A 25,485-nucleotide genomic window follows, 5' to 3' on the forward strand; every position below is an offset into this window, starting at 1 on the left:
AAAATCTCGGCTTTGGCGGAATCTATCTAACTACTACGGGTGACCCATTTATAATGTCTCTGGTAAATATGCGTCCAGTTAAAAAATTAATACGACCACGGGTGTCGGTTCTTTAAAAGTTGACGTATGGAATTTTGTGAAAGAGGGATCCCGCTTTCGCAAAATGCTTAGAGTTAGAAAAATGTTGATACTTTGGATTATGTAAGAGTTCGATTGGTCAACATCCGAGGAAAAAATTTGTTTTCATACGGAGAACGAGTGCCTTGGCTTTCCTCGCATTAAATTTTAAACAAGTTTTATCAAGAAAATATAATAATAAATCTTACTTTTTTGATAAAGACAAAATCGTGGCTTCTCGTCATAACTTCGCTAATTTGCAGTTTATATCTACTAAAAAGTTATCTAAAAGTAAATTAAATTAAAAAAACTTATAGTCTTAAATGTAATAATATAATTTTTAATNGATATATATGTATATATATATATCTTCACTTCACCTTCGTCTGTCCTATTTGTTTACTCTTCTATCATGTTATTGTCTTACCATTGACTTTAGTGTGTGGGTGGACTGAGAGGAAAGGAATGAATGGAAGGCTTTTGAGAGGGGATATGAGTGGACTAAGGTGAGAGGAGGAACGAGGGGGAGTTAAGAAGAGGGAGAACGAGAAGAGAAGGGAGAGAAAAAACGAGGCAGAAGGGAAGTGAGAGGAGAAGAGAGAGGAGGAGTGAAAAGGACTGGAAGTGAGAGGAAAGTGGAAAGGACGTGAGACTGGAAGGAAGGAAGAGGAAGGAAGAAAAGAAAAAGGAAAGTTTCCCCTGTAGATTTTAGCATCGTATGGTGAGAAAAGAAAAAGGGAACTTTAGAACGAGAAAAGAAAAAGGAACTTAATTAAGAGGAACCATACGGATCGCCCCTTTTGGATTAATATCTCAGTGTGAAACAAAAAGTGAGCCAATCAGTCCCCAGACCGACGAGAAGCCTCATCCACAAGCCCACACGAGTCAGCCTGCTTCATCAAGTTTGGGTACCCTCTTTCCTTATCCTTTACTTTCATCTTCTAACTCTTTGAATAAGCCGGCTATATTCAATAAGTTTAAGTAGTAATAGAAACCTAGTATAAATTAAGATAATTTTAATTATTGGATGTTCGGTTCGAGTAAAAGGACAAGTAGGATTGTTGGTATCCTATAAAATCTGTATTTGAACTAGCGAGTAAATAAATAATTGTGTTTTATTTTATCAAATCTGGATTGTGCGTCTTTATATAATGCGCAGATTCTACACTTCTTTACGAACTTTTCCCACAATCACAATAATGGCATGAATCTATCATATTTTCTACTAAAACAACTCATACTGTCTTGTTTCTTTTTGATTTACATCTTTTATCTTCATTTAAATATTAATTAAAATAGTTATATCTTTTATCTTGTTCAAAAAACCTCAAAAGAAGTCTAACAATAATCCAAAATGCACTATTCCTATAATTGAAGTAATTTCAATAATAATTTCTTTCTTAACTAAATTAAATATTTCAGTTCTGAATATTTCTGCATGAAATCTTTAATATAATAAACAAAACAAAGTTTTATTGTAATTAATATCATCCATATTTGTTCTAGATTATATTTCTATTTTCCAGAAAAGATTCAATGTGGCAACTTTGATTTATCTATTATATCTGTAACATAGAGCATTCTTAACTATATTAATTTTTCTTTTAAAGTATTTTTGCCTGAGTAAAACAGATACTTAGATTTTTTACATCACTTATTTATAGTTTATTCTTGATTTATGTGTATAAATTTAGTCTACAGTCTACAAGTTAGGCGACTGAAATTTTTTAGAAAATAATACAAACTATAAAATTTATTTTTTAAATATTTCAGTATTATATAATGAAGTTTTAAACACAGTTTGAGGACTTTTAAAATGTTTTTCAACTTTTGGTAAAGAAAAAAAGTCATTAAAAACAAGAGCATAGTAATCAGATGGTTACAGATGAATAGCAGTTTCAGCTTTAAAANTAACAAGATGTATGGTTTTTAGTTTTAATCTGTTTGATCTATTCCTAGAACTTTTAGAACACGCGTTATATTCACAGAATAAATTATTATTTTATTAATATTATTTAACTTAATCGAAAAACGTTGCGTCTTTACACATTAAAAAGTAATTGATATATCGTACTTGAAGTTCACGAAGTTCAAAAGTTAAATAATTTAATAGTTAAAACCAGGAATTTTTAGAAAATAATATATACGAATTTAAATATACATCTTCACCTTTGATTCGTTGACCTTCTAAAACAAGTTTTTTTAAAATAATAATCAAGTAAACCACCTGCGCTAAAGTTTATTCACTCGCGGATTCGTGTATAAGAAGGAAAATAACGTGTCTTTTTAGGCGATTTGTAGCTGGTTTATTTTAATCTAACTTTAAAAATATATTATTTATTAATTCTATATATTATTAGCTAAATTTGAAGAGGAAGTTGTAAATATTTAGAAAAAAAATGGAAGTTATAGGCGAAGTGATCAAAGACAGGTGAAACTTTACCCCGTAGCAGACGTGACGTCAACGATTCAATACTCGTGATAATATTTAATTGAAGTCAAGGGCAAATCCTTTCTCCTATCTAATACTGCACATTAGCGATAATCTGAAATACGCTCCGATAAATGAATTAATCTTAGTTAATTATTTAACACCGTAACTGAAACTCGAAAACTGCGATCATCGGTATCAAAATTTCCATACTTCTCCCTATTGTTTAACTTAATTTTTATGCCCTTGGAACTTGTAGCGTTTTATAGAAGTTTACTTAAAATAGAACCGTCCCGCTGCTACGTACGATACGAATCTGAATGCGAGAGATTACAGAATCAGTAAATTCTTCCGTTGTTTTGACCCTGACCTTAGATCTCTTCCTGTTGCAGAATCTGCCTTGCCATTTTGCTAGCTGACAGCAGTCGATGAGGTTGTATTTTTAAAGGTATCTCCGTAATCGCCGTTTTATCATGTCGGAAAGAACACAAGTTATCATCATCGGGGCCGGAATTAGCGGTAAGAGCTATTCAATGTTGTCGAATACGGCTAACATTATACAAATCTATCGAATATTTTATTTTAATTTAATATTTTATTATTAGATAAACAAGTTATCGAGCAGTTTATCGAATAAAATTTAAATTTTTTTATATAAAATAAGAAAATTGGAGTATTTAAGTACGTCCTTTTATAAGTTTACCGAAAATAGCCGAAGCATAAAAAGTTTTCAGGGTCGAACCAATGCGAAAAGTTGAGATTTTTAACTAAAAATAGAATGATAAATAGTTTAAACTGAATTTACTTTTACTCCACGTATACAGGAATTGAGCCGACGTTACGCAACCGTTCAGTTGTTCTCTATATTTCAGCCATATAGGAAGCGAAGTTAAGCTGTATAAATTAAGTCGCATCCTGTGTTCAATTTCTAAAACACGCGTCAAAAATTGAAATTTCTAAGTTATCCGTGTCTTTTAAAACCTGTAAAATATAATTATAAAAACTTAATTCGATATAAAAGAGCATCTACAATTTTATGCAAAATGCACTACATCGAATGATTAGAATGCTAATGATGCTCCACATTTTTTATTGTTTCCGGGATTAATTTCTATTACAATTAATTTGTCTCGTTATAAAACATTACGAAATACTAAAATTGGATTCTCGCCACATCCTAGATTACAGAATATTTTTATTTCGACGTAAAAATTGGTGAAAAATAAAACACTCAGATTTTTTTGACGTAAGCTAACAACGAAGTAGCTTATATCGATTCTTTATATAAATAAACCTCATAGTTCATTTCATTACATTTCTCGTCTATTAAGGAGTAAAAGTATACTTTTATTCTGTATCAAATTTTATTATCTAAAAATTATAATACATTTTTTAAGGTTGTTTTTCATTTTTCAATATTTGAGGCCTCAAAAAGTTGTCACGCAGAGTTATTGAAGTTTTGCAGACAATTTTGAGTTTGCAGACAATTTAAAGATATTACAGCTTTAATCTATAAAAACTCGAGGGTATAATTTTATTACACCGTTAATTAAATTATATCTAGGTAATTCAAAACCGTACAAAGTCCGTGTCTGTTGCTCGACACGTTTCCTGGTCAACTTACTCGAAAATAACCTTAATTGATATAAATAAATTAACCGTGAAAAGAATATTTTTTTGTAGAAATGTTATTTCTCCCGGTTTATAACTTTAAAATAAGTAATAAATTATAAATCGACTTTAAAATGATTCGAATAAATTTGCCGCGAATGTAAATACCGAAGGGGCCTCAATGAATCTCGAATTTTATCTCTGACTTTTAATGTAATCACGAAGTTATGTAAGAGATTAGTCACGATGTCATTCTTGTTTTTGTAATCTTCAACAATTTATAAAGAATTTTCTATTGTTTCTATTCAAATAATATATGTATAGTGATAAGAAAATGTAGTGGCATCGAAGCTTAGGTGTTCATTTTTAGTAGATTTTCTGATATTTTAAGCGAGTTCGAGCGCTCGAGCAATAATTTTTGCTCATAAAAAAGCTTTAAAATACTTTTATTTACATTTTCAAAGCTTAAAATTGATTATAGTGATTACATTTAGCAAGAGATGGCGCCTAAAATCTGCCTTTAGTGTCAAATTACTTAAACATTTAATTAATAACAGTAGTAATAATATGGCCCGATATACCACGTAATTCGGCAATCGTTTGACTTGAATATATAACTTTGGGGTTTTGATATTTATATTTCAATAACATATTAATTAATTATAAATTATCGTAAAACTCACTATTCAACTAGAACGACATACTTAAATCTTCAACATAAAAACTGGTTAATACTAGATGTAATTGTTTAATTTAGCGCAGGAAAGGTAAAGTTCTTAATTTTTAGTTATTTAAAAAAATTGAAAAAAAACACTTTATTAAAAATATAGGCCTATATATAGTGTATTTAATAAAGTTCTAAGGGTATAGATGTCTGATTGCGTGTCTTTTATCGCACTTTATCAATATTGCAAATGTAAACAGAGGCGTACGAGATAAGTTACCCCCGGTAGCCTAAATATAAAGTAATCTACGGAAACTTTTCGAAAGAAAATTGTTTATATAAAATCATTTTGAACAAATTTGACGCTTTTTAAAGCGTTAAATTTGTTAATAATAAAATGAAATAGAACACTCACAGGCCTGCGGGGCCATTGTATTAACGTGCGAAAAATTCGGCGACCGAGTCCTCCGATAATTTCAACTATAAAAATGCTTACGAAATGGCACTGTTTTAAACTTACGGGACGTTTAATACGCGATCCCGTTAAAATTAATGATCAATTACGGATGTGACGGTTGGGAGTTTTCATTTTTAACAGTTAACACAATGCGCTGTTTTGAACCCGTGTTCGTACACTCTTTTGCGGTCAAAATTATTTGAAGAATCGGGCCCCGAAATGTTTGCCACGTATTCGGAATCGCACCCACAAGGAACTGTCCTTGAAATTTTTACTCTCCCTTCCCCATTGTCCCAGTTTGTCCAAGTCTACATAACATCCTCTCCTCTTCGGACATTCAACAAAACTCAATACCCCTCAAAACCTTTATCATTTTTGAATAATAAAATGCATAAGCTGTATAAAATTTTAAATAAAACATGTCTATCGAAGTTCAACCCTTTCCTCTGTCTCTCCCTTTCTTTCCCTTCCAGAGTGGATCTCATTTATGGACAGCCCCAAGGTTTCTTTGGTGAGTAGAAGCGCTCGGTGACACTTGTCTAATAAAGATTCCGAACAATGAGCCGAAACTAAAATCGACCAGCATTTCAAGCTTCTAAAAGCCGAGGCCCCCGGGGAAACGTTTAGGTATCTTTTATAATCTAAAGTTTAGGTTCTAAACCTTTGCCCGGGCCTCGGCTTTCCAGGCGTGTTTAAACGTTCAAAAGTTCCCCATCTTTTCAATCCTTAGATCTATAAAATTTAAATAATTTATATTATAAAACCTTTTTTGTTTTATTATTCGATAGGTTTGTCGGCTGCTAAATGGCTTCGCGAGTCCAACATCGATATTATTGTTTTAGAAGCCAGGAATCGAGTAGGAGGAAGAACGCTTACTAAAAAGGTTAGCCCAAACTTGTTTTAAAATTTGTTATACATAAAAACATTACTTAATTCTTCAGATTTATTATTCATTTTTTTCTTTTAGGATGCATCCGTCGGTTACGTAGATTTGGGAGGTTCCTATATAGGACCTTCGCAAAACCATCTCTTCAGATTAACCAGAGAACTGGGAATAAATAATTATAAGTTAGACGAAACAGAACATGTTGTATACTATACCAAGGTTTGTCTTTGAAAATTATAACAAACAGTAATCTAAAATACACGGTTACAAGCGCGGTTGGGTGGTCTCAAAACAATTTTAAAAGATTTAATGTGTAGGTCTACGTATTCGTATTTATATTAAGTTGGTGAAGTAACATTTCGTTTCACAAATTTAGTGAAGAACCGCGTAAGTAGAGCGCCAGGAGACATTCCTTGGACTTAACCAGTTGCTCGAAGCTCTTTCATAAGTCATTATTATGATTAGTTGTTTATATCATAATATGATAAATGTCACCTCCGTGGAATAATTTATAGTATACATTATCCTGATGATTTTATAATTATTTAAATCTACTGGTTACTTCGGTAGTATGATTTGAGGCAGTACCGGCCCGAGGCAAGTTTTAGGATGGAGCGAGATCCTATTATGGCGCCCCCCTTGGTTGCCCCTAATTTGTACCTTTTAATTTTCTTTATCACTGATGCGCTCCCTAGGACTTAGCGCCCGGAGCGACTGCTCCGTTCGCCCTATGGTAGGGCCGGCTCTGATCGAGGCTTTTGTGTCAATAAAACAAGCGATTCAACCCAATCACGAGACTCGAAAGGAAGTTTCATTTATGAAATATTTATCAAATGTAGTAAATTTTGTTATAAAAGAATAAAGTATTGAATGTTTATCAATTTGCACTGATGGAGTTCTTGATCATAGAACAAGAATTATAATTCCCTCGAAGAATCGTGAGCAATCTATTGATTTCGTGTCGTGAGTGTTGTGGGTATGAAGTAACTTAAAAGTATATTTTGAAAATAATAATAATGTTTGAAAAAATTTTCCCACGTCGATACATTGTTAAATTCGCATGCCTTTTTATAATACAGTATAAATAAAGTTTAGATAGTTTCAATGATCTCAAAATATCGCGATCTTTCCTGTATTTAAGATTATTGCATTTATTAAGGATTATAATAAAGCATAAATAAATTCCCTATTTTTAATAATTTAGGGGAAATTATATCGTTATTTTGCTGATTCGCCTTCTATTCCTTTTTGGAATCCTATTGTAAAATTAGATATGTTAAATTTTGCAAGAACACTGGATAAAATGGGAGAAGAGGTAAGATAAATTTATTGTTCGTGTTTACGGTTACGTTAAATAAACTTAAAACTTTCATTAGATTCCAGCAGATGCACCTTGGAAGGCTCCTCGTGCGGAGGAATGGGACACAATGACGTATCACGAATTCGTTGATAAAATCTGTTATACCAAGTAAATTTTGACTTATAAAATTAGCTCGGACTCGTTAAATTATTCAGAATAATACAAATATATTTTTTAAAGACAGGTACGTGCAATTGCCAAAGTATTTTTAGAGTTAGCATTGACATCTTCGCAGTACGAGGCTTCGCTCTTGTGGGCTTTATGGTATATCAAATTGTGTAATGGAATAGTTAAGATGATTAGCTCTACAAATGGCGGACAAGTATGTATTTTATGTATATTTAATATGAGGAATTAGTGGCCAAATACATATTTTTACGCTAAAATTTAATTTCGTCGCTACAGGAAAGAAAATTTATAGGAGGAAGTCAGCAGATTAGTGAACGCATTGCAGCTCGATTAGGAGGTATTGCAAATTAATTATAATTAATTCTAACTCTTATAATTATAAATTGATCTCTTATAACGTTTTTTTTAAAAGATTCTGTAAGATTAAACTCTCCAGTCGCAACGATCCACCAGTTAGCCGATGGTGTCATGGTCAAAACGTTAAACGGAGACATTTATAGAGTAATACTTTGTATCGTATAAGGAAATGCATCTTGATGCATTTAAAATCACAAATAAAATATATTTAAAATCTTTCTCAGGCAAATTATATAATTATGGCGATACCCCCTATGCTACAAATGAAGATCCATTACGATCCTCCTCTACCACCCATTAGAAACCAAATGATACAAAGATGCCCGATGGGTTCCGTCATGAAGGCCATTTTGTACTACCGTACGCCATTTTGGAGAGCCAAAGGTAATGTTATTGATAACAGGAAAACAAATCTTCCTTTGTAAAATATTAATCTTATACGCAATAACTCGCTGGTGGTTGATTATTTTAAGGTTTCTGTGGTACGGCATTAATTGATACCGACGAAGAACATCCAATAGCGGGCACTTTTGACGATACTAAACCCGATGGAAGTTATCCAGCAATTGTTGGGTTCGTTAGCAATTAAAATAATTAAAATTCACTAATTCACCGATGATTTCAAATCGACTGATCATTTTTGTAATTTATTACCGAGCAATCAAGTTTCAAAATATACATATATAACCGAGCAATACTAACTAACATTACAATAAAATTTTATTACTAAAACGATTGGCAAATCTGTCGTAAACTGTATTTAAAATTCTGAATATTAAACAAATGATGGCAACAGATGGAGCCACATATTCATTTAATTAATTTATTTTATTGTGTTTAAAACAACTTTTTTGGTCTTAATATAAATTGCAAAATTATTCTAAATTGACAAATACAAGCAAAGTGCTAAGCGCAGTTCCCTTGTCTTTGGACAGTTTTGTGCCAACCGATTGCGTTCGAAATTTAGCCACGCGTACCAAAGAGGAAAGGAAACAAATTTTTGCTAAATGCTACGCTGATGTGTTTGGATTGAAAGAATTTCTAGAGGTAAGTTTAACTTTATAATATATAAAACTATTTAAAATTAGATATTCATCAGTTTTGCCTTTAGCCAATTCATTACGAAGAATACAATTGGATGGCAGAACAGTACTCGGGAGGATGTTACACCGCTATGTTTCCACCTGGATTCTTAACCAGATACGGAAAGTAAGCGAATTATCGTGATAACTTTAATATTTATACACAACGGTATTTTAATAATTATTATTATGTTACGCGTAGGGTAATAAGAGAACCCGTAGGAAGGATGTACTTTGCGGGAACAGAAACTGCGGTTTCTTGGTCCGGATACATGGAAGGAGCCATACAAGCGGGTGAAAGAGCGGCTAGAGAAGTGCTTCATTCTATGGGAAAGCTCAGAAAAGAGGATATTTGGAGAATAGAGCCTCCTGCCAAGGTAGTACTATAATAATCAAACTAGTGGCGGTTTTAGGAGTGAAACCCTAAGGTCCCCGAGGGCCTTCTGTATAAGTTTGTAATATAAAAAGTCTGTATAGTAGATTTCGAGTACTGGGCCAAATCCGAGAAAGCGTACGTTCGCGCTTATCAGAAATCCCTAAAGCCCAAGATTCTAGACCGGGGAAGGCGAACCTTTTTTGAGTCCACGTACCACTTAACAAGTACGCTTATCTTTAAAATGTTTATGCGTGCCAAAGTTTTACTCTTCGATGAACGATATTCAAAGAAATGAAACCAATATTCTTTAATTAGAATAAATATAAAGAAGATGATTGAAAAAGAAAGGTGAAAAACCGAAATCGCGTGTTACGTTCCGTGCCAGATATTTTTCCGACGTGTAACAGGTTCGCCACCCCTGTCCTAGACAAAGCCTAGGTTGTTATATCTAAAACCGCCACTACACTGTATATATCACGTCGTTTTTAGTACTAAAAGTCATCTCTTTTCCAGGATGTTGTTGACATTCCTATCAAACCATCGTTTTGGCAACGTAACTTACCTTCGGTTCCCGGTTTATATCGCCTTATAGGATTATCTATGTTTTTAGGTCTAGCTACCTCAATAATATTAAAATGCAAACGTCATTTTTGAGGAAGAAAGCTTTAATATTTTGTCCAAAAAAAAAAACAATTAATACATCTTTTTTTAATTTTCTAGCTGAATTTTTATAATTAGAATTATGCAAATTAAATAAAACGAAGATAAACTTAACACCCTTTTTTTGTAAACTAACTACTGGTAATTGTGTAAAGTTGGGAATTTTCTTAAGCAGATATTGATGTAAATTTACAGCTGAATCTCTTCTAGATAAGTGTAATCTTCACCGGGCTGAAAAATGGAACCGAGTTTCCTCATATAGTAAAATGGTGCTCTTTTCCTTCCGTATATATCTACGATATTCTTTCTTTCTTCCACGCTCATCAAGAAGTATCCATTGTAAGCTTCTTGCAAATTTTCTGCCTTTTCTTTCATCTCAATTTCAAATTTCTCCAATTCTTTACGTTTGTTAATGGTTACTGCGCCGACACGATTCACCTAAGGGAGCAATTGTCGATATTATCCAATAATAATAAAAGTGGACATTTGTATAATAATAAAATTTGAGGTGTAAATTGCCAACTTTTATATAAATTTCTCAATTTATTCGAGTTAAAGATTACATTTATTATATAAAATTTCAATTTAGGAAGATTTAAATAAATTTTTCTTTTTTTCTATCAGTTGCAAATTTTCTGTTTAAAGTGCATTTTGTGACGTAAGTTTTCATGTTTTGTAATTCTATTTACACTGAGTAAAATGAATTTTTCAAGTTAATTATTTAAATACACAGGACGGCCCAAAAGTCATTTAACCGTGTTTTGCTTTCTGGATACACTTTTCGTAGAAACACGAATCAAAATTCCATTGAATTATTGTCTTATTCAAATACTCAGTCATATTTTTTCGTACACAAGGTCTCCCAAAAGTTAGTTAACCATTGTAAAGAATAAATTACGGTTGAATTCGAGTATAGTCTTTATTATGGTTGATTGAGTTTTAGGCTATCCTCAATGTCTACACTATGCGAATAATATTATTAATGAAATTTTAATCTGAACTTACGTAGTTTATGTACGATCTGACTCTCTTAACAACTGTTTCCAATTCTAAAATCTCTCTCTTTAATACTTCTAAATAAGAATTCACTTCAGCTTGGTTAAAATTTAGCTCTGAAAGTTATATTTTTTTATTTTATTAATATCGATAAAAAGTTTAATTTTTATTTCTAGAATTATTACCTTGAGTAGGAGTTTTCCACGTGTTAAAATGATATTCTATGTGTAGTGAGCTATCATCTAAAGGTAATTGTTGCAATTCTTGAGGAGCAACTTTAAATTTATTTTCGTATTCTTCTATAACTTTCAGAGCAGACTTTAAGCTGCCCGGTCCTAAGAAAGTTCGACTTTCTGTTCTCCTCCACGACGACACACGACTTACCTGTTCGTAAGACACTTAAAATGGATATTCGTAAAAATTAAAAATTTAATATAAATATTTTTATACCTTACCTTAACCGCAGCGGCTGAATGAAAATTCTCGGATATGAATCTCATCTTAGCGGTTATGGATATGAACAATATTTTTACCGTCACAGTCGTTTCAACTTCAGTTTTCTTTCGCTCCGATTCGAATTCCATGGTGACTAAAAGTGTTTCCTCTCCCCCAATTACCACTTCGCTGAGATAAAGCTGAGTAACAAAATCGGGATCCACGTCACCCACTGGTCGAGCGTTTCTCAACGACAGCACACCTCTTTGCATTACATAATTACTACTTAAAGACATTTGTTTCTTGTTATTTTGAATGTCTACCGCCGCTTTTACCTGAAAAACATTACTTGCTTTTATATATTCTTTCAATATATGGAATGACTCAAAATTCTCCACACAAAACATTGTCCACGCGAATGGGTACACTTGAATGCATTTATGCACTGAATGCACGTATGAATACTTTTCATTCGCATTATTCTGTACTGTACTGTACTGTTCATTCAGTTAAAGGCACTTCTATAAATCGTATTCTGTGACATAAATAATAAGGTAAACCTTTTGCCTAGTTCAGACACTTTTGAATGTTTTCCCAATAAAATTTATAAGGTTATTTTTACTCACTTTTATGCTAACTTTGGCCAAGCCCATAACTCCCGCTCCTATTCCGAGTCCACCTCCTACTCTTGAAAAGACGTCTTCCGCTTTTTGAACACGTCTGATATCTAAATTTGTTCTCGCAAGTGGTATGAAGTGGACATCTCCTGTGTATTTAAAGGGGCTAGAAGAGTCATTAATAATTAACGTTTTGTATAGAAATATTAATACAGTAGAATTAAGCAACAGCCCCTTCAAAACCTTTCTATTAAGCAGTTTTTGAACGGGCCGCTGTAAAAAACTTCTTAAGCGAGAACTTCTTAAACGAGTTCTACTGTACTTATCCTCTTAGATATAGTACGTTTACGAGTATTACGTATAAAACATAACTCAAATTCTGTGCATAAATGTACAGAATTCGTCAATAATCAGTTAAACATCGTAGAGACTAAACTGCTTTCGTCGAATGTTTTTCCCTTTCAAATTTTACAAATTTGTCTTAAATGATATTCGTCTTGTTTAATACATAAAATTCAAAGTTTTAATCCCTCAAAATAACTTGTGTATTGTTTGCAAAAAACACACGATTATTTGAACCACTCTGCATTTTAAAAGTCAAATAAATGTATAATATTCCATACTACATAGAGGAATACATTCGACTTCATATTATAAATTAATAAACATAAAACTTCTATTTATACAAGAACATAATTAAAAGTAACGTGACAATCTGGAGATATTAAGTTACACGATGATGAGAGAAATACCAACGTGGACTTACCAAGGAATAATACGAGTTGTGCCGTTAGAAAAGGTTAATTCTCTAACTGGACAATCTCCTAAATTCAATTTTTCCTTATATTTTTCGATATAATCCTTCGCGCTTACTTGAATCGTACGTCCTGCTCCATCAAAAGCACTTTCGCTCTTCACTAAACGACCATTTTCATTGGATATATTGTTACTAGTTTTGAAAGCTTATAAAATTAAATAAGCATTTTCGAAATTTATTATTAATTATTTAAATATTCACTTACCATAAAACAGTCTCGAATAGAAGAAAAAGTATATAAATTACAAACATTTTTGCGTACAAGAGGAACTTAACACTTCCACATCTGAAAACTTCTCACCATTTCCGATAACTCATTTTATCTGCAGTTACCAATCAAATTGTTATTCCGTAATGACGATAATTTTGTGTAATTTAATTAAATTTTACTGTATGAAAATATATTTTAAGTTCTTTTAAAGTTTTTTGCTTATAAAGAAACAATTTATACGAGCGATGCTTTTACAACTGTGAAATTCAAAGTTAAGAAGATTTTCTACGTATTTAACAACATACAGGTGTTTCTTCTGATTATATAGCGTATACAAGTAATTAATAAGAGATAACCTTGGATTAGAATCTGTCTACGGGGAAGAAATAACGCGTCAACACCTGTTTCCTTCTCATCGTCCGCATGTATCGCGATTAAAGAGAAGCTTCCTCGTTGAGAAAAATGGCGCAAGTTATGGCTTATATCTTACCTTTACTGTTAGGAAGGACATTTGATATGGGTAAAGGTAGAGTTGGAGTTGATATTTTTCCTTTAAATGTCGTAGATAATCCAACGGTGAGTTAAAGTTTTCACTAACACTTTTGGTAATTGTTCGATGAACGAGTTTCGCCTTTTTCTGTAGGTAATTAATAAGACATTTACGGAAACTCGCCATAAATTTGTTGAGAATACAATAGAAGCCAGAGACTTTTTGGAAGTGGAAGGTTCCTTTTCGCTAAAAATCAAAGGAGGATTGTTTAATGCCGGTGCTTCTGGATATTATCTCGGAGATATTCAGAATAGAGAGAACGGTGTGGAAATGTTGATAAAAACCCACTACGAAACGGTGAATATAGTTTAAACATATTGTCATATTAATTTCCGATAAACAATAAAGCGTAAGTTTAAATTTGGAAAAGAAGAAAAGAGTAATGGCAGAAATTCATAGAAATGGTTTGTGTTAACGTGGGACAAATTTTAGTGATAAATATTGTCATTATTTTTGTAGGTAACAGAAACATTACCATCCGATGCTGTTCCTAAACTAGGTTGGAATAAGAATCCAAAAGTTTTAGGTACTCATTATGTTAGGAGCATCACTTACGGAGGGGAGTTGATAGTCTCTGTGTTAATAAAATGCAAAAGTACAAGAGACAAAAAGCACATCAAGGGCGCCATCGATGTCGGTGGCAGAGTTGCAGGATGGTTAGATTTAGAAGTGGAAGGTAAATTCTTTAAAATGTTATAAGTTTATTGCACCGTTTAAGAATATTTTCCATTACAGTCGAAGGAGAATACATGAAAGACATCGCAGACATGGTCGATTCTATGGAGATTAAGTATTACAGTTCCATACCTGTTAGTTTCGTTCCGAGTTCCATGAAAGATTTGCATAAACTATTAGATGTTTTTCACGAAGATTTAGCTAAATTTAATAATGGGAAAGGTGTACCTATAAGAGTAGAACTCGTCCCCTTGAGTGAACTTGATTCTAAACTTCCGAAGTTTTTCAAAAACAGGTTAGGGTGAAGATAGATCACGGTTTAAATTATACATTATAAGCAAAATAATGTTGATCTTATAGTGATGTAGAAGGAAAATTGGATAACGTAGAAGGCCTGTTGGACGATTTATTGACCACTCGTACAGCTTTACACAACTGGTTACAGAACATCCCTCGGAGCCTTGACGAAAAAGACGAAGTTGAGGTAAAAATTGAATAATTTGAGTAAAGAAATAGCAGTTCTGTGTTTCAGACATAAATATCTTAGATAGGAAAGTTCAGTGACGATCTAGATTACGTAATTCTGGAATTCTTTAAAGTAATTGGAGATTTGGATGTTCAGAGTAGTCCACAGCAATTAAAGCCAGCCGTTGAAGCGTATAACAGTAAAGTCGATATGCTAACCCTTCGCGCTTATTACGATGCGTACTTGCGATTGAGGCAACGAATAGTAAGTTAAGTTTAAAATGCTTAAAATGCACTTCAATACGCATTAAAAATTATTCATTTCTTTTAGACTCGAGATGCTTCAGGTAAGAATACTTCAAAGTTTGTCGAATTAGGAGCGACTAAACGATTTATCTCCGGTTTATTTTGTTAAGTTTTTAGTTGGAAGCCTTTCGGAGGGACTGGAGATACGTACACGCATTGGGGAGGTAATAAATGTTACGGAATCTGGCCCGAATTGGTTATGGAAGGCATCACCGCTTCCTCGTCTCGAGACTCTTCTGGAGGATTGGCTAATTTCCTTTGTCTTCAGGAAAGTCCCGAATTAGGAATAAACGGAAGCGATCTCGACACTCCACAAGTGAAGAAAGTAAATTTCGAGATGTATATTGTTAAAAAAGACAAGACGGAAGTGGAAACAAAAAAAGGAATCGCACGTTGCGCTATCTGTAGGTTACCCGCAGCAGGATCTGTGGTCACTTTTCCAGGACGTAAACATTGTCCTTATCATTGGACCGTGGTTTACGAAGGATATTTAGTAGGAAACGGGAAGAGAAACAATTTAATTTGTATGAATCGTAAATCTATCGAAAGCGATGTGGACAATGATACGAATTGGGGAAAATTGGAGAATTTAATAGTTAGCAGAGAAGAGAAACGTTATTACGTTCCTTGTATCGTATGCTCGAGTTAGATGCTAGCTCTATAGTCTGCCAGCCGTTTCGATTTTATGTAAATCTTTAAGAGAAGTGAATGTATTTGGCTTTAGTTTGTTGATTAAAAATAAATAAATAAAATCATCTTATTTTTTTCTGCTTCATATTCCGTTTCATTAATAACCAATTTAATTTTATATACTGTATAAAATAGAATATATCATAAAATATAGAGTTTACACTTGTATATAGATTTTTATATTTATTTTAAAATTCTATGTTATAAGCCATTAATAAATGAAAAAAACAAAAGCATATCTTATGATTATTAAGAAAGTAGTAGTGCTCTACGTGTGTATATTAAACCTTCATAAAAATGCATATTAAATCAATGGTTGTTTTTAAGTCTCGGTTGAAGAATGGACCGAGAATTTTTACAAACTGAATTGTCACGTGTTGTTAAGTCCGAATCTCGAGGAGAAAACATATCGAATTTTATCATGGAGATATTTTTAACTAGGATACTCCAGGCACAATTTCGTAAGTATGGAGTTTATAACCACTCTACAAAATCGTGAAACACAATGTTTAATCTCTTAAATAAAAACCTTTAGCCATAATTCCTGGTCACCCGTCGAAGTTAACGAGTCGACTGTATATATTCGTTTCTCTACATAGCTTATCGAACAAATAAAACATATTTTTTTTTTTTAAATATTTATCTGTCGTGGTTTCTGTTTTACTCGGGTTAGACGACACTTCATTACATAATTAATATCAAGATATACGTTTATTCTCAAGTTATTTTTTAAGAAAATATCTTAAAATTTAAAAAATTTTAAAGAAACGCTTTTCACTAACAGAAAGGCACTAAAAAGTAAAAAATAAATTAGCTTTCGCAATATTCTTGGTATTATGCAACCGAAAGTAAAAGCATGGGCGCTGGTGGGAAGCCATAAAACTTAATACAATGTGTAGCTAAGAATATTTCTAAACACGAGTGCTCAAAGACTTTTACTTTTGGTGAAAAACTGAGTTACAAGATTTTATCCGGACACGCGGAGCAAGAAAGTTAATAAAAAACATATAATAACAATCGTTCAATAAACTGAGTTAACACTGTAAATTTGAAACATAAAAATTAAGAGATATAAAAAGCAAATGAATGTTATTCCGATTTTTATTTTACACTGGTGGTTGGTCGTGGATTTGCATCTGACTAACGAGCTAGTCACGTGAAGATTTTCGGGTTTTCTTCACATATATAACAACTAAATAGAGGCCAGTTTTCTATGGAACGTCCTTCCGGGAGGCACTCCTCTTGGTACAGTACTCTACAGTACATAACCTGTGTGTCGTGTTGGCTCCAGATAATCTTTAACATTTCATTTTTAAGCCATAAATTCAATTCTTACTTTTTTAATGCATTTCCAAATTTTATGTTCCTATATTTCCTTTATATGTTCATGTTTAATAAAGCGTTAAGAAATTAATTAATTAGTTCCTGGGCTAACAATATATATATAATTAAATATCTATCTATTTATTTAAGAACATATGTGATTTTCTCTAAAATATAGAAAACAAAATAAACAATTTTAATAATAATAAATTATAGTTACGAAATGATAATTAACTGGAATAAGAAAAGATCCGCTTATATTTTCTTTATATTCCTAACCATCATCGTTCAGATTGGCATAATTGTATCTAATTTCCTTTCAACATTATTTATTAGGTTAGCTTTTTATATTAGGCAGTGGACTTTTTATGTTTGCAAGAATTTTTAGGTTGATTTCAGCTATGAAGCATACTCTAATAAGCAACGAAAGACTTGCAAACCTTTCATTTATATAACATTATAATCTGCAAAATGTTTTCTTCGACACTATGCATTTAAGTCCTTTGTCCTTTATCAACTGTCGCTTATAGGCTGCAGATAATATCCACAACAATCATCCCTACTCAATACAATTAAATTTATTAAGGAGTAGACTAATTTTAATGAAAAATGTTTGTTTTTTAGCTTAAATATGTTTTATATTTTTACGGGAAAATATATCAATTTAGATTACCTACTTTATTTTTACGAAAGGACCTCACTGTCGAGAAGTGAGAAGGTTCTTAAATCCGTCAATGTGTTACAAGCATTTGGTTACTTAATGGAATGTGTAACAACTGGTTCCGGAGGAAAAAATTCAGTTTCTTCTGCCATTATCTGTGGTTATTCTATATTTATCGACAGGAAAAACACTAGATTCTTTCTTTACAAAATACGATAATACCCTTAATGAAAATAATTAATTATACTTATCGATTTTTATTATATTTCTCAACCTCAAAATATATAAGAATGATTAATTAAAAATAAATTTTTAGAAATATTAGCCTTATAAGCTTTTTATATAATAATTTTATAAATACTGTTTGAATAATGAAGGTATTATTATCTATTTTTCAACGATAAGATAATGAATTGATAGTAATAAAGTTAATAGCGAGACAACAGGTGAGAAATTATCCGAACAGGTTAAAGATTATCTATAGAAACAAAACGTATAAATAGCTGGAGTTAATTTCATCTCCAAGGCCTCATCATGTCATCCGTGTATACCATTTTAGTATTTTTGTCAGCCTTCTGCTTCATAAATGGGTTCATAACTTGGATAGAACCGCGTTTACCTTTACCTGTAAGTAAGACGTTTACGTAGAAATTTAGAAATTATCAATTGATACGATTACATAGTAAATACACGTTAAACGTACAGACTGTTCCAATATTTATTATGATAAAATACTGATACGTGCCAATGTTTATTATTATTAATAATTTAACATAGTTTGTTAAACGAACCAAAAATATTAGACATTTACTAGCCTAAAGAAATGTAGATAAAACCTTTTACAGGTTGAATCAGGTCTGGTCCACCTACCTTTCTCGAGGTAAGTGGACCAGGATATATTAAAAATTCAAAACAGTATTTTAAAAAGGGTGTATTATATTTTTATTTGAATACTGACCGACTGTAGAAACTAGACTAAGATTAAAGAAATTCTCCTGGTTATATCAGATATTTAGTAAATGCAATGTAGACAATAAGCGCTTCAAAATTCCAAAATAAAATCTTCTACATAATAAATTTTAGTTTAAAAATCGCTCATTATTCTTTACAGCCTCATTAATGTAAAAAGCAAATAATATAAAACTTAATATTATAAAGAGGTTTGGGACATATAAATTATAGTTTAGTGCGGTTATTGATTACTAAATTATCTAGTTTATTAAACATTTAATTAAAGGGTAGAAGAGCACCACCCGGTTCACCCTGGCCTCATCCACAAGTATGGATCTCCTCTCACAAAAGATTATCGATAGACATTCAAAATTTCGTCTTTACTTCGAACGCTAGAAGTTGCGATATTATCGATCAAGGACTGTGGAGATACAGAAATTACGCTTTTCCCGACAGTAAAGGAACTAAAGATGCTTCTGTACCACAGCTAACCGGTTTAGGAGTCGAAGTCGAGGACAAATCCTGTGGTTATCCTAAACTAGGAGATGACGAATCTTGTAAGTTTATACTAAAATCTAACTAAGTCCGTTTGATTATTATAGCTGAAAATAACTAATTGAATAAATTTAGATAAAATCGAAGTTCCCGATAGCGGAGAAGCTAAAATTACATCTAAAACAGTGTGGGGTGCAATCAAAGGTGAGTTTATATCTTGAGAAATGCATCTCTAATGTTAAATTATCATTAAAGTTTATACTTTGAACTTTTATTTGATAAATTCTAAAGGTATTTGATAAATAAATTGAAAGTTAAATTAACAAAATTGCTTTAAATGCTGCTTAAACTTTCTTTTCTTTGCTGCTTTACGTATAAAATGGCTGCTTTTCCTCATATCAATTCTTTATTAAAATATTAATTCAAATTCAAATATTACCAACTCTGATCGGATTAAATGTAAATAAATTTAAATTTTTAAATTTAATTCGGATATTTATTTGAGAGCGAAGGGTTTTTTGCTGGTTTTACTCATTGAATGATGATAAGAATAGTTTATTTTCTAATTTTTTAAAATGTTTTTTATATTTACATTACATTTTATTATTTATGTTTAACTACGTTCATTTAAACTAACTCAATTAAAGTTCAAACTACCGTAATTAAAATATTTAAATTTTTAAAATCGTGTTTTGAACTAACTGATGAATTTTATAGTAAATAAATTAAATATTTACATCTTTTTCTAATTAACATAATGTACTGTTTATTAATTTGTTGTAGGCCTCGAAACATTCAGTCAACTAGTTTATCAAGATGACAAGACGCGAGTCGTAATAAATTTTCTAACTTCATAAATAAAATATCGAGAAATTTCTGCGAAAAATTATTTATTTCTTTTATTTTTTCGTTTAGTACTACATTAACAAGACAACAATCGATGATTTCCCTACCTTTACCTATCGTGGCATCTTATTGGATACTGCTAGACATTTCCAGCCAATGAAAGTGCTCAAACAAAATTTGGTTAGTCTCATTTGATGTTCGAATCTGAATATATATCACTTATTGGTTTATTAGATTTCACGTCATAGCTACTTCCGTTTGATTGGATACAATTTCGCTATTATTACGTTTTTTAATACTTAAATTTTAATACATTTCAAAAAAATTGATTTAAATTGTTTTAAATTTAAAATTTTTATCGGTGTAACTGATTGGTTAAATTAATATTTTAATTTTAAGGTATTTCTAGCTTTAACCAATCAGTTCCTCGAAAAATTTTGAATTTAACCATGAAAACTACATTCAATCCCGATTGGTGTGATCTAATTTAAAATGAAATATAATTTACGCTGATTGGATTAAATACTAATTAATTTAAATTTTCAAAATTTTCATTAAAATTTTACGTTTGAAATTATTTTTTAAAATAATTTTCTTAGGATGCGATGGCTTTTAATAAATTCAACGTTTTCCACTGGCATTTAGTAGACGATCAAGCATTCCCTTTCGAAAGTAAAATCTTCCCAAATCTTACCAAATTAGTAAGTCAAAATCATATTTTAAATCTTATTTTATATTGAAATTACTAAATTGCTATAATATTTAAGGGAGCCTACAGTCAAAAACACATTTACACTCAAAAAGATATGAAAGACATCATCGAGTATGCCAGGTTGAGAGGTATACGAGTTATGCCCGAGATAGATACACCAGGACACGCTTATGCTCTGGGACGAGCCTTTCCACGTAAGTATGCATTTAACTAACATTAAACGTCATTAGTTTTCCCTTAAACTGTTTGACATCCCGCAGATCTGTTAACGCCCTGTTATGGAGAAGGACCAGATAAACCCTACACAACAAATTATCCTGAACATTCTGAAGCAGAAACTTTGTATCCAATACAAAATGAGACTTACGAATTTCTTAGAATATTATTTGGAGAAGTTAGAAGCTTGTTTCCCGACGATTACATGCATCTCGGAATGGATGAAGTTTACTACGCCTGCTGGTAAATTGTCCATTGATTTCTATATACTTTCAATGTCAGATAAATAGAATAAAAATACGCAACAATCGAGCCTTTTAAATTTATTAACCAATTAGATTCGAGTATATTTGAAATTTAAGTTGAATATACTTGAAATTTATTGACTAAATTTAATTGTTGACGTTTAATTGGTTATATTTCACCAATCGAATTTAAATATTTAAATCCGCTTTAAATTTCAAAGTTTGAATTTGATTAGTTAAATTTTTAAATTTTAATATAGGAAATCGAACCCACATATAAAAGCCTTTATGGAAAAGAATGGTATGAAGGATTATAATGAGATCGAGCAATATTACGTTAGAAATGCCATTAAAGTGGTTAAAGACGTTGGTTACAAGTACATGACGTGGCAAGATCCTGTAGATAATGGCGTAACGGTAAATTTTTATGTGTAGACTAAAATAATTTTTTGGTGCTGCCTGAAAGTAGTTTTCCTTAATTTTATTCGTATTAATAAATTTAGATGGCACCAGATACAATTGTAGAAATTTGGAAGGATAAATATCTTGATCCGAATTTGGATTATTGGGAAAAATACATAACGCCAATAGCTAAGAAAGGATATCAAATGGTTCTATCAGCTTGTTGGTATCTTAATTACATAGATTACGGACAAGATTGGAAAAAATATTATAATTGTGATCCTAGAGGATTCCCAGGTAATGTTTCAAATATAAAAACTAAATATTTGACTGATAATTAATTATTAAAACGAGTTTTTCCTCGATGAAAATGAACAGGAACCGAAGAGGAGAAGAATTTAGTGATTGGAGGTGAAGCGTGTATGTGGGGAGAATACGTAGACGGAACTAATCTCATAGCCAGATTATGGTACAATTTTTATTTATAAGTATAAATTAATGGGATTAGACTTAATTATAACCATTTTAATTAACTTAAAAGGCCTAGAGCATCAGCTGTGGCAGAAAGATTATGGAGTCATGCATCGTTGAATAATACGGATGATGCTAGCTTCCGTTTGGATCAGCACAGATGCCGAATGCTCAGGTAAGTTATCCACCAAAAAAATGTAAAATAAAATAAATTAAAAATTATTTTAAATTTTAACTTGTAATATTTAAACTGTTTTATAGACGAGGAATCCCTGCACNTTAGTATTTTGCATAACTCGGTTACTTACATAGCTTAACAGTACAATATTATTATCAGATCTAACTATAATATGATTATTTTAATTATAACAATGTAATTTTATATCACTTTTTATATTCTTTCGTATGATTTAAATATTTTTAATGCCATAAGTTTGATAATTTACGCAATATCACATCCACCACTACTATCAAAAACCTTGTTACGTCATTATAAACAAAGGCATTTTCAAAATAATATAAAGAATTTAAACAGAATTTACGTCATAATGTCGGTGATTCACAAACTCACTCGAAAACGTCAAAAAGACCAGATAAAAATCTATTATTTGTAACGATACAATAGACAGAACGACATATTTGTTTACAAAAGACGAGTATCAAGTTCTAGAACATAATAGAGGATAATACTGTATTTATTTTATTTTTTTATCGTTTCCTGTAATTAAAACGAGATGAATTATGAGAAAACATTTAACTCGCAGGAAACTAACCTGAAAATCGATTATCGGATAAAAGAACTTAAATTAACTAATTATTATTAAAATTTTATGAAAATTTATAAATAAAATTACGCAAAAGACACGTGAAAAGGGTTTAACGTGGATAAAATCTTTAACAAATTCTCGTGTTAAGTTTATGGTTAAAATAACCGGTTATTCGATTAGTTTATTGTATGATTGACGGTACTGTCCTTCCACATCTCCTGCTCTATTGGTAGGGCTTTATAATCAGCTGCACTGTCCATTTCCCTAATGAAAATGTCCCTCGTATGGCCAGATGTCAAACCGTTAGGGATTACTTCACACGAAGTTGATGGCATTAGCCAGGAACTTTAAACACTATTGGTCACATGATTAATAACCGTGTTCTTTTGTCCTTGTAGTATAGCTACCATTAAATGTTAGTAAATTCCGCCAGGCAGGTTAGCTGAATCATGTTTACTTTTGATACGCTAGGAAGATTCGTTACTCTAAATATACCCAGCGTAATCAAGTTTATGGGTGCGGTTGAGAGGGGAGAGAATTTTTCTTACCCTCAAAAGGGCAATTTTCTACTAGAAAAGCCATTTTTTTTCTTTATTAAAAATGTGCTTTATCATCATTAAAGTCTGTTTTCCGCCAATTTTTATACTTTTTTAAATGGTTTAAAACTGTCAATTTAGTTTGTAGTTGCAATAATTATAAAATATGCAGTTGAATATAATTTTAAAAGAGTAAAATTATGCGAAAATAACCCTAAAATTGTATTAAAACTATGTTTTATTCATTAAAAATGTAACTTTCTATCTTTAAAGCGAGTTTTAATGTACTTAATGTATTTTAAAAGTTAAATTATGCAAATATTTGAGCATTTAATTAGTTTTTATGCATAAAAATTAAGTTTTAAAAATACTTGAAATGCTGAAATATTAACAAATGATTCGTAGCATGTTTAATAGTTTAATATGTAAATAAACCTTTAAAAAAACTAAACAAACACAATAAATAAATTACTTATTTTCGGTAAACTGGCGTACTGTACATTTATTTAATTTAAAAACAAATTAATTTCTTTAAAGTAATGAATATCATCAATTTTTGATGCATTTAGCACGGTTAAAATGAAAAAGTTCATTTAAATTTCTAATAATGTATATACGTAATGCTAAAAATATTATTGAATTTTGAAAATTTGTCACTTAAATAATTTTATTTTTACGTTTAAAGTGTAAAAAAATCATTTAAAACATATTTATTTGGCGTTTATATACTTAAGCGCACGATACATATTAAAGGATTCATCGATATTCTTGACGGTGTATGTAACAATAAATATTTAAAGTTTTAAAACGAAGTTGTAAAATTGAAAGATTTCTGTAAACAAACCGAAGTGACAGACATGTAATTCTAAGCTGTAATTTTATCTGTAACAACAAAACGTTAATGTGCTTTCGCTACGGGAGGTCCGCAATCTAATGTCGAACATTTGCGATGACGTTATGTCACCAACTGTGACTTTCAATGCTTGGATAACTCCAGTTACACAACATTCTCTTCCCTGTAAATATACAATTTTCTCTTTTTATTTTAAAATCTATTTATTTATAAATATTCCTCTTTATTTAACAATTAAAAGTCATTTTTCAAACTAAATTCTGGAAACTTTTTTATCGTTTGCAAGTCAGAATGCATTCGAGTATAAAATACTATTTTATTAAGAGATTTACGATCGTTAATTGTAATCAATTTCAAATTTTATAATAAAATTTAATTATTTTTAATTCTGATTTTTAAATAATTATTAAAAGCAGCAAAAATTAGATCGCATTTACATGAAAAAATTCAAATTGCATAATTAATAATTATATAAATTACTTTATAATTTTATAATTATCATTTAAATTATTTATAAAATCATAAAAATACGTCATAGAATTGATGTTATACTTAACAATAATGTAGTACTGTATTACGTAAGAGTTAATATTGAATGCTATAACTTTACTATTAGTATTTTGCATAACTCGGTTACTTACATAGCTTAACAGTACAATATTATTATCAGATCTAACTATAATATGATTATTTTAATTATAACAATGTAATTTTATATCACTTTTTATATTCTTTCGTATGATTTAAATATTTTTAATGCCATAAGTTTGATAATTTACGCAATATCACATCCACCACTACTATCAAAAACCTTGTTACGTCATTATAAACAAAGGCATTTTCAAAATAATATAAAGAATTTAAACAGAATTTACGTCATAATGTCGGTGATTCACAAACTCACTCGAAAACGTCAAAAAGACCAGATAAAAATCTATTATTTGTAACGATACAATAGACAGAACGACATATTTGTTTACAAAAGACGAGTATCAAGTTCTAGAACATAATAGAGGATAATACTGTATTTATTTTATTTTTTTATCGTTTCCTGTAATTAAAACGAGATGAATTATGAGAAAACATTTAACTCGTTTTATATACAAATATTAGTT

General features: G+C 30.9%; 4 protein-coding genes across 4 annotated transcripts; 3 read left to right on the forward strand and 1 right to left on the reverse strand.

Moving 5' to 3' along the window:
- The first annotated feature begins 2,685 nt into the window (after nucleotides 1-2,685).
- On the forward strand, nucleotides 2,686-10,652 carry LOC111637093 (amine oxidase [flavin-containing] B-like). The gene is made up of 14 exons (XM_023382502.1): nucleotides 2,686-3,067; nucleotides 6,069-6,163; nucleotides 6,248-6,385; nucleotides 7,371-7,481; nucleotides 7,543-7,634; nucleotides 7,707-7,848; nucleotides 7,932-7,992; nucleotides 8,068-8,156; nucleotides 8,237-8,396; nucleotides 8,486-8,585; nucleotides 8,948-9,059; nucleotides 9,124-9,221; nucleotides 9,297-9,471; nucleotides 9,984-10,652. The coding sequence occupies exons 1-14, from the start codon at nucleotides 3,022-3,024 to the stop codon at nucleotides 10,122-10,124; spliced, it is 1,560 nt and encodes a 519-aa protein (XP_023238270.1). The 5' UTR covers nucleotides 2,686-3,021; the 3' UTR covers nucleotides 10,125-10,652.
- LOC111637094 lies at nucleotides 10,293-13,336 on the reverse strand. Its single transcript, XM_023382503.1, has 7 exons — nucleotides 13,201-13,336; nucleotides 12,945-13,127; nucleotides 12,188-12,344; nucleotides 11,582-11,896; nucleotides 11,312-11,510; nucleotides 11,136-11,242; nucleotides 10,293-10,568 (listed from the first exon to the last, which is right to left on the reverse strand). The coding sequence occupies exons 1-7, from the start codon at nucleotides 13,245-13,247 to the stop codon at nucleotides 10,320-10,322; spliced, it is 1,257 nt and encodes a 418-aa protein (XP_023238271.1). The 5' UTR covers nucleotides 13,248-13,336; the 3' UTR covers nucleotides 10,293-10,319.
- A 317-nt stretch (nucleotides 13,337-13,653) lies between these two features.
- Nucleotides 13,654-15,950, forward strand: LOC111637091. Its single transcript, XM_023382501.1, has 8 exons — nucleotides 13,654-13,782; nucleotides 13,850-14,053; nucleotides 14,216-14,432; nucleotides 14,492-14,726; nucleotides 14,792-14,915; nucleotides 14,979-15,161; nucleotides 15,228-15,243; nucleotides 15,313-15,950. The coding sequence occupies exons 1-8, from the start codon at nucleotides 13,669-13,671 to the stop codon at nucleotides 15,849-15,851; spliced, it is 1,632 nt and encodes a 543-aa protein (XP_023238269.1). The 5' UTR covers nucleotides 13,654-13,668; the 3' UTR covers nucleotides 15,852-15,950.
- A 2,410-nt stretch (nucleotides 15,951-18,360) lies between these two features.
- Nucleotides 18,361-22,393, forward strand: LOC111637089 (beta-hexosaminidase subunit alpha-like). The gene is made up of 12 exons (XM_023382499.1): nucleotides 18,361-18,503; nucleotides 19,114-19,384; nucleotides 19,458-19,526; nucleotides 20,106-20,155; nucleotides 20,238-20,348; nucleotides 20,768-20,869; nucleotides 20,936-21,074; nucleotides 21,141-21,339; nucleotides 21,602-21,758; nucleotides 21,845-22,040; nucleotides 22,122-22,212; nucleotides 22,285-22,393. The coding sequence occupies exons 1-12, from the start codon at nucleotides 18,411-18,413 to the stop codon at nucleotides 22,391-22,393; spliced, it is 1,587 nt and encodes a 528-aa protein (XP_023238267.1). The 5' UTR covers nucleotides 18,361-18,410.
- The last annotated feature ends 3,092 nt before the right edge of the window (nucleotides 22,394-25,485 follow it).

Source organism: Centruroides sculpturatus, unplaced genomic scaffold (assembly GCF_000671375.1).
Source record: "Centruroides sculpturatus isolate CEXI.00-Female unplaced genomic scaffold, Cexi_2.0 scaffold776, whole genome shotgun sequence".
Taxonomy (NCBI): Eukaryota; Metazoa; Arthropoda; class Arachnida; order Scorpiones; family Buthidae; genus Centruroides; species Centruroides sculpturatus.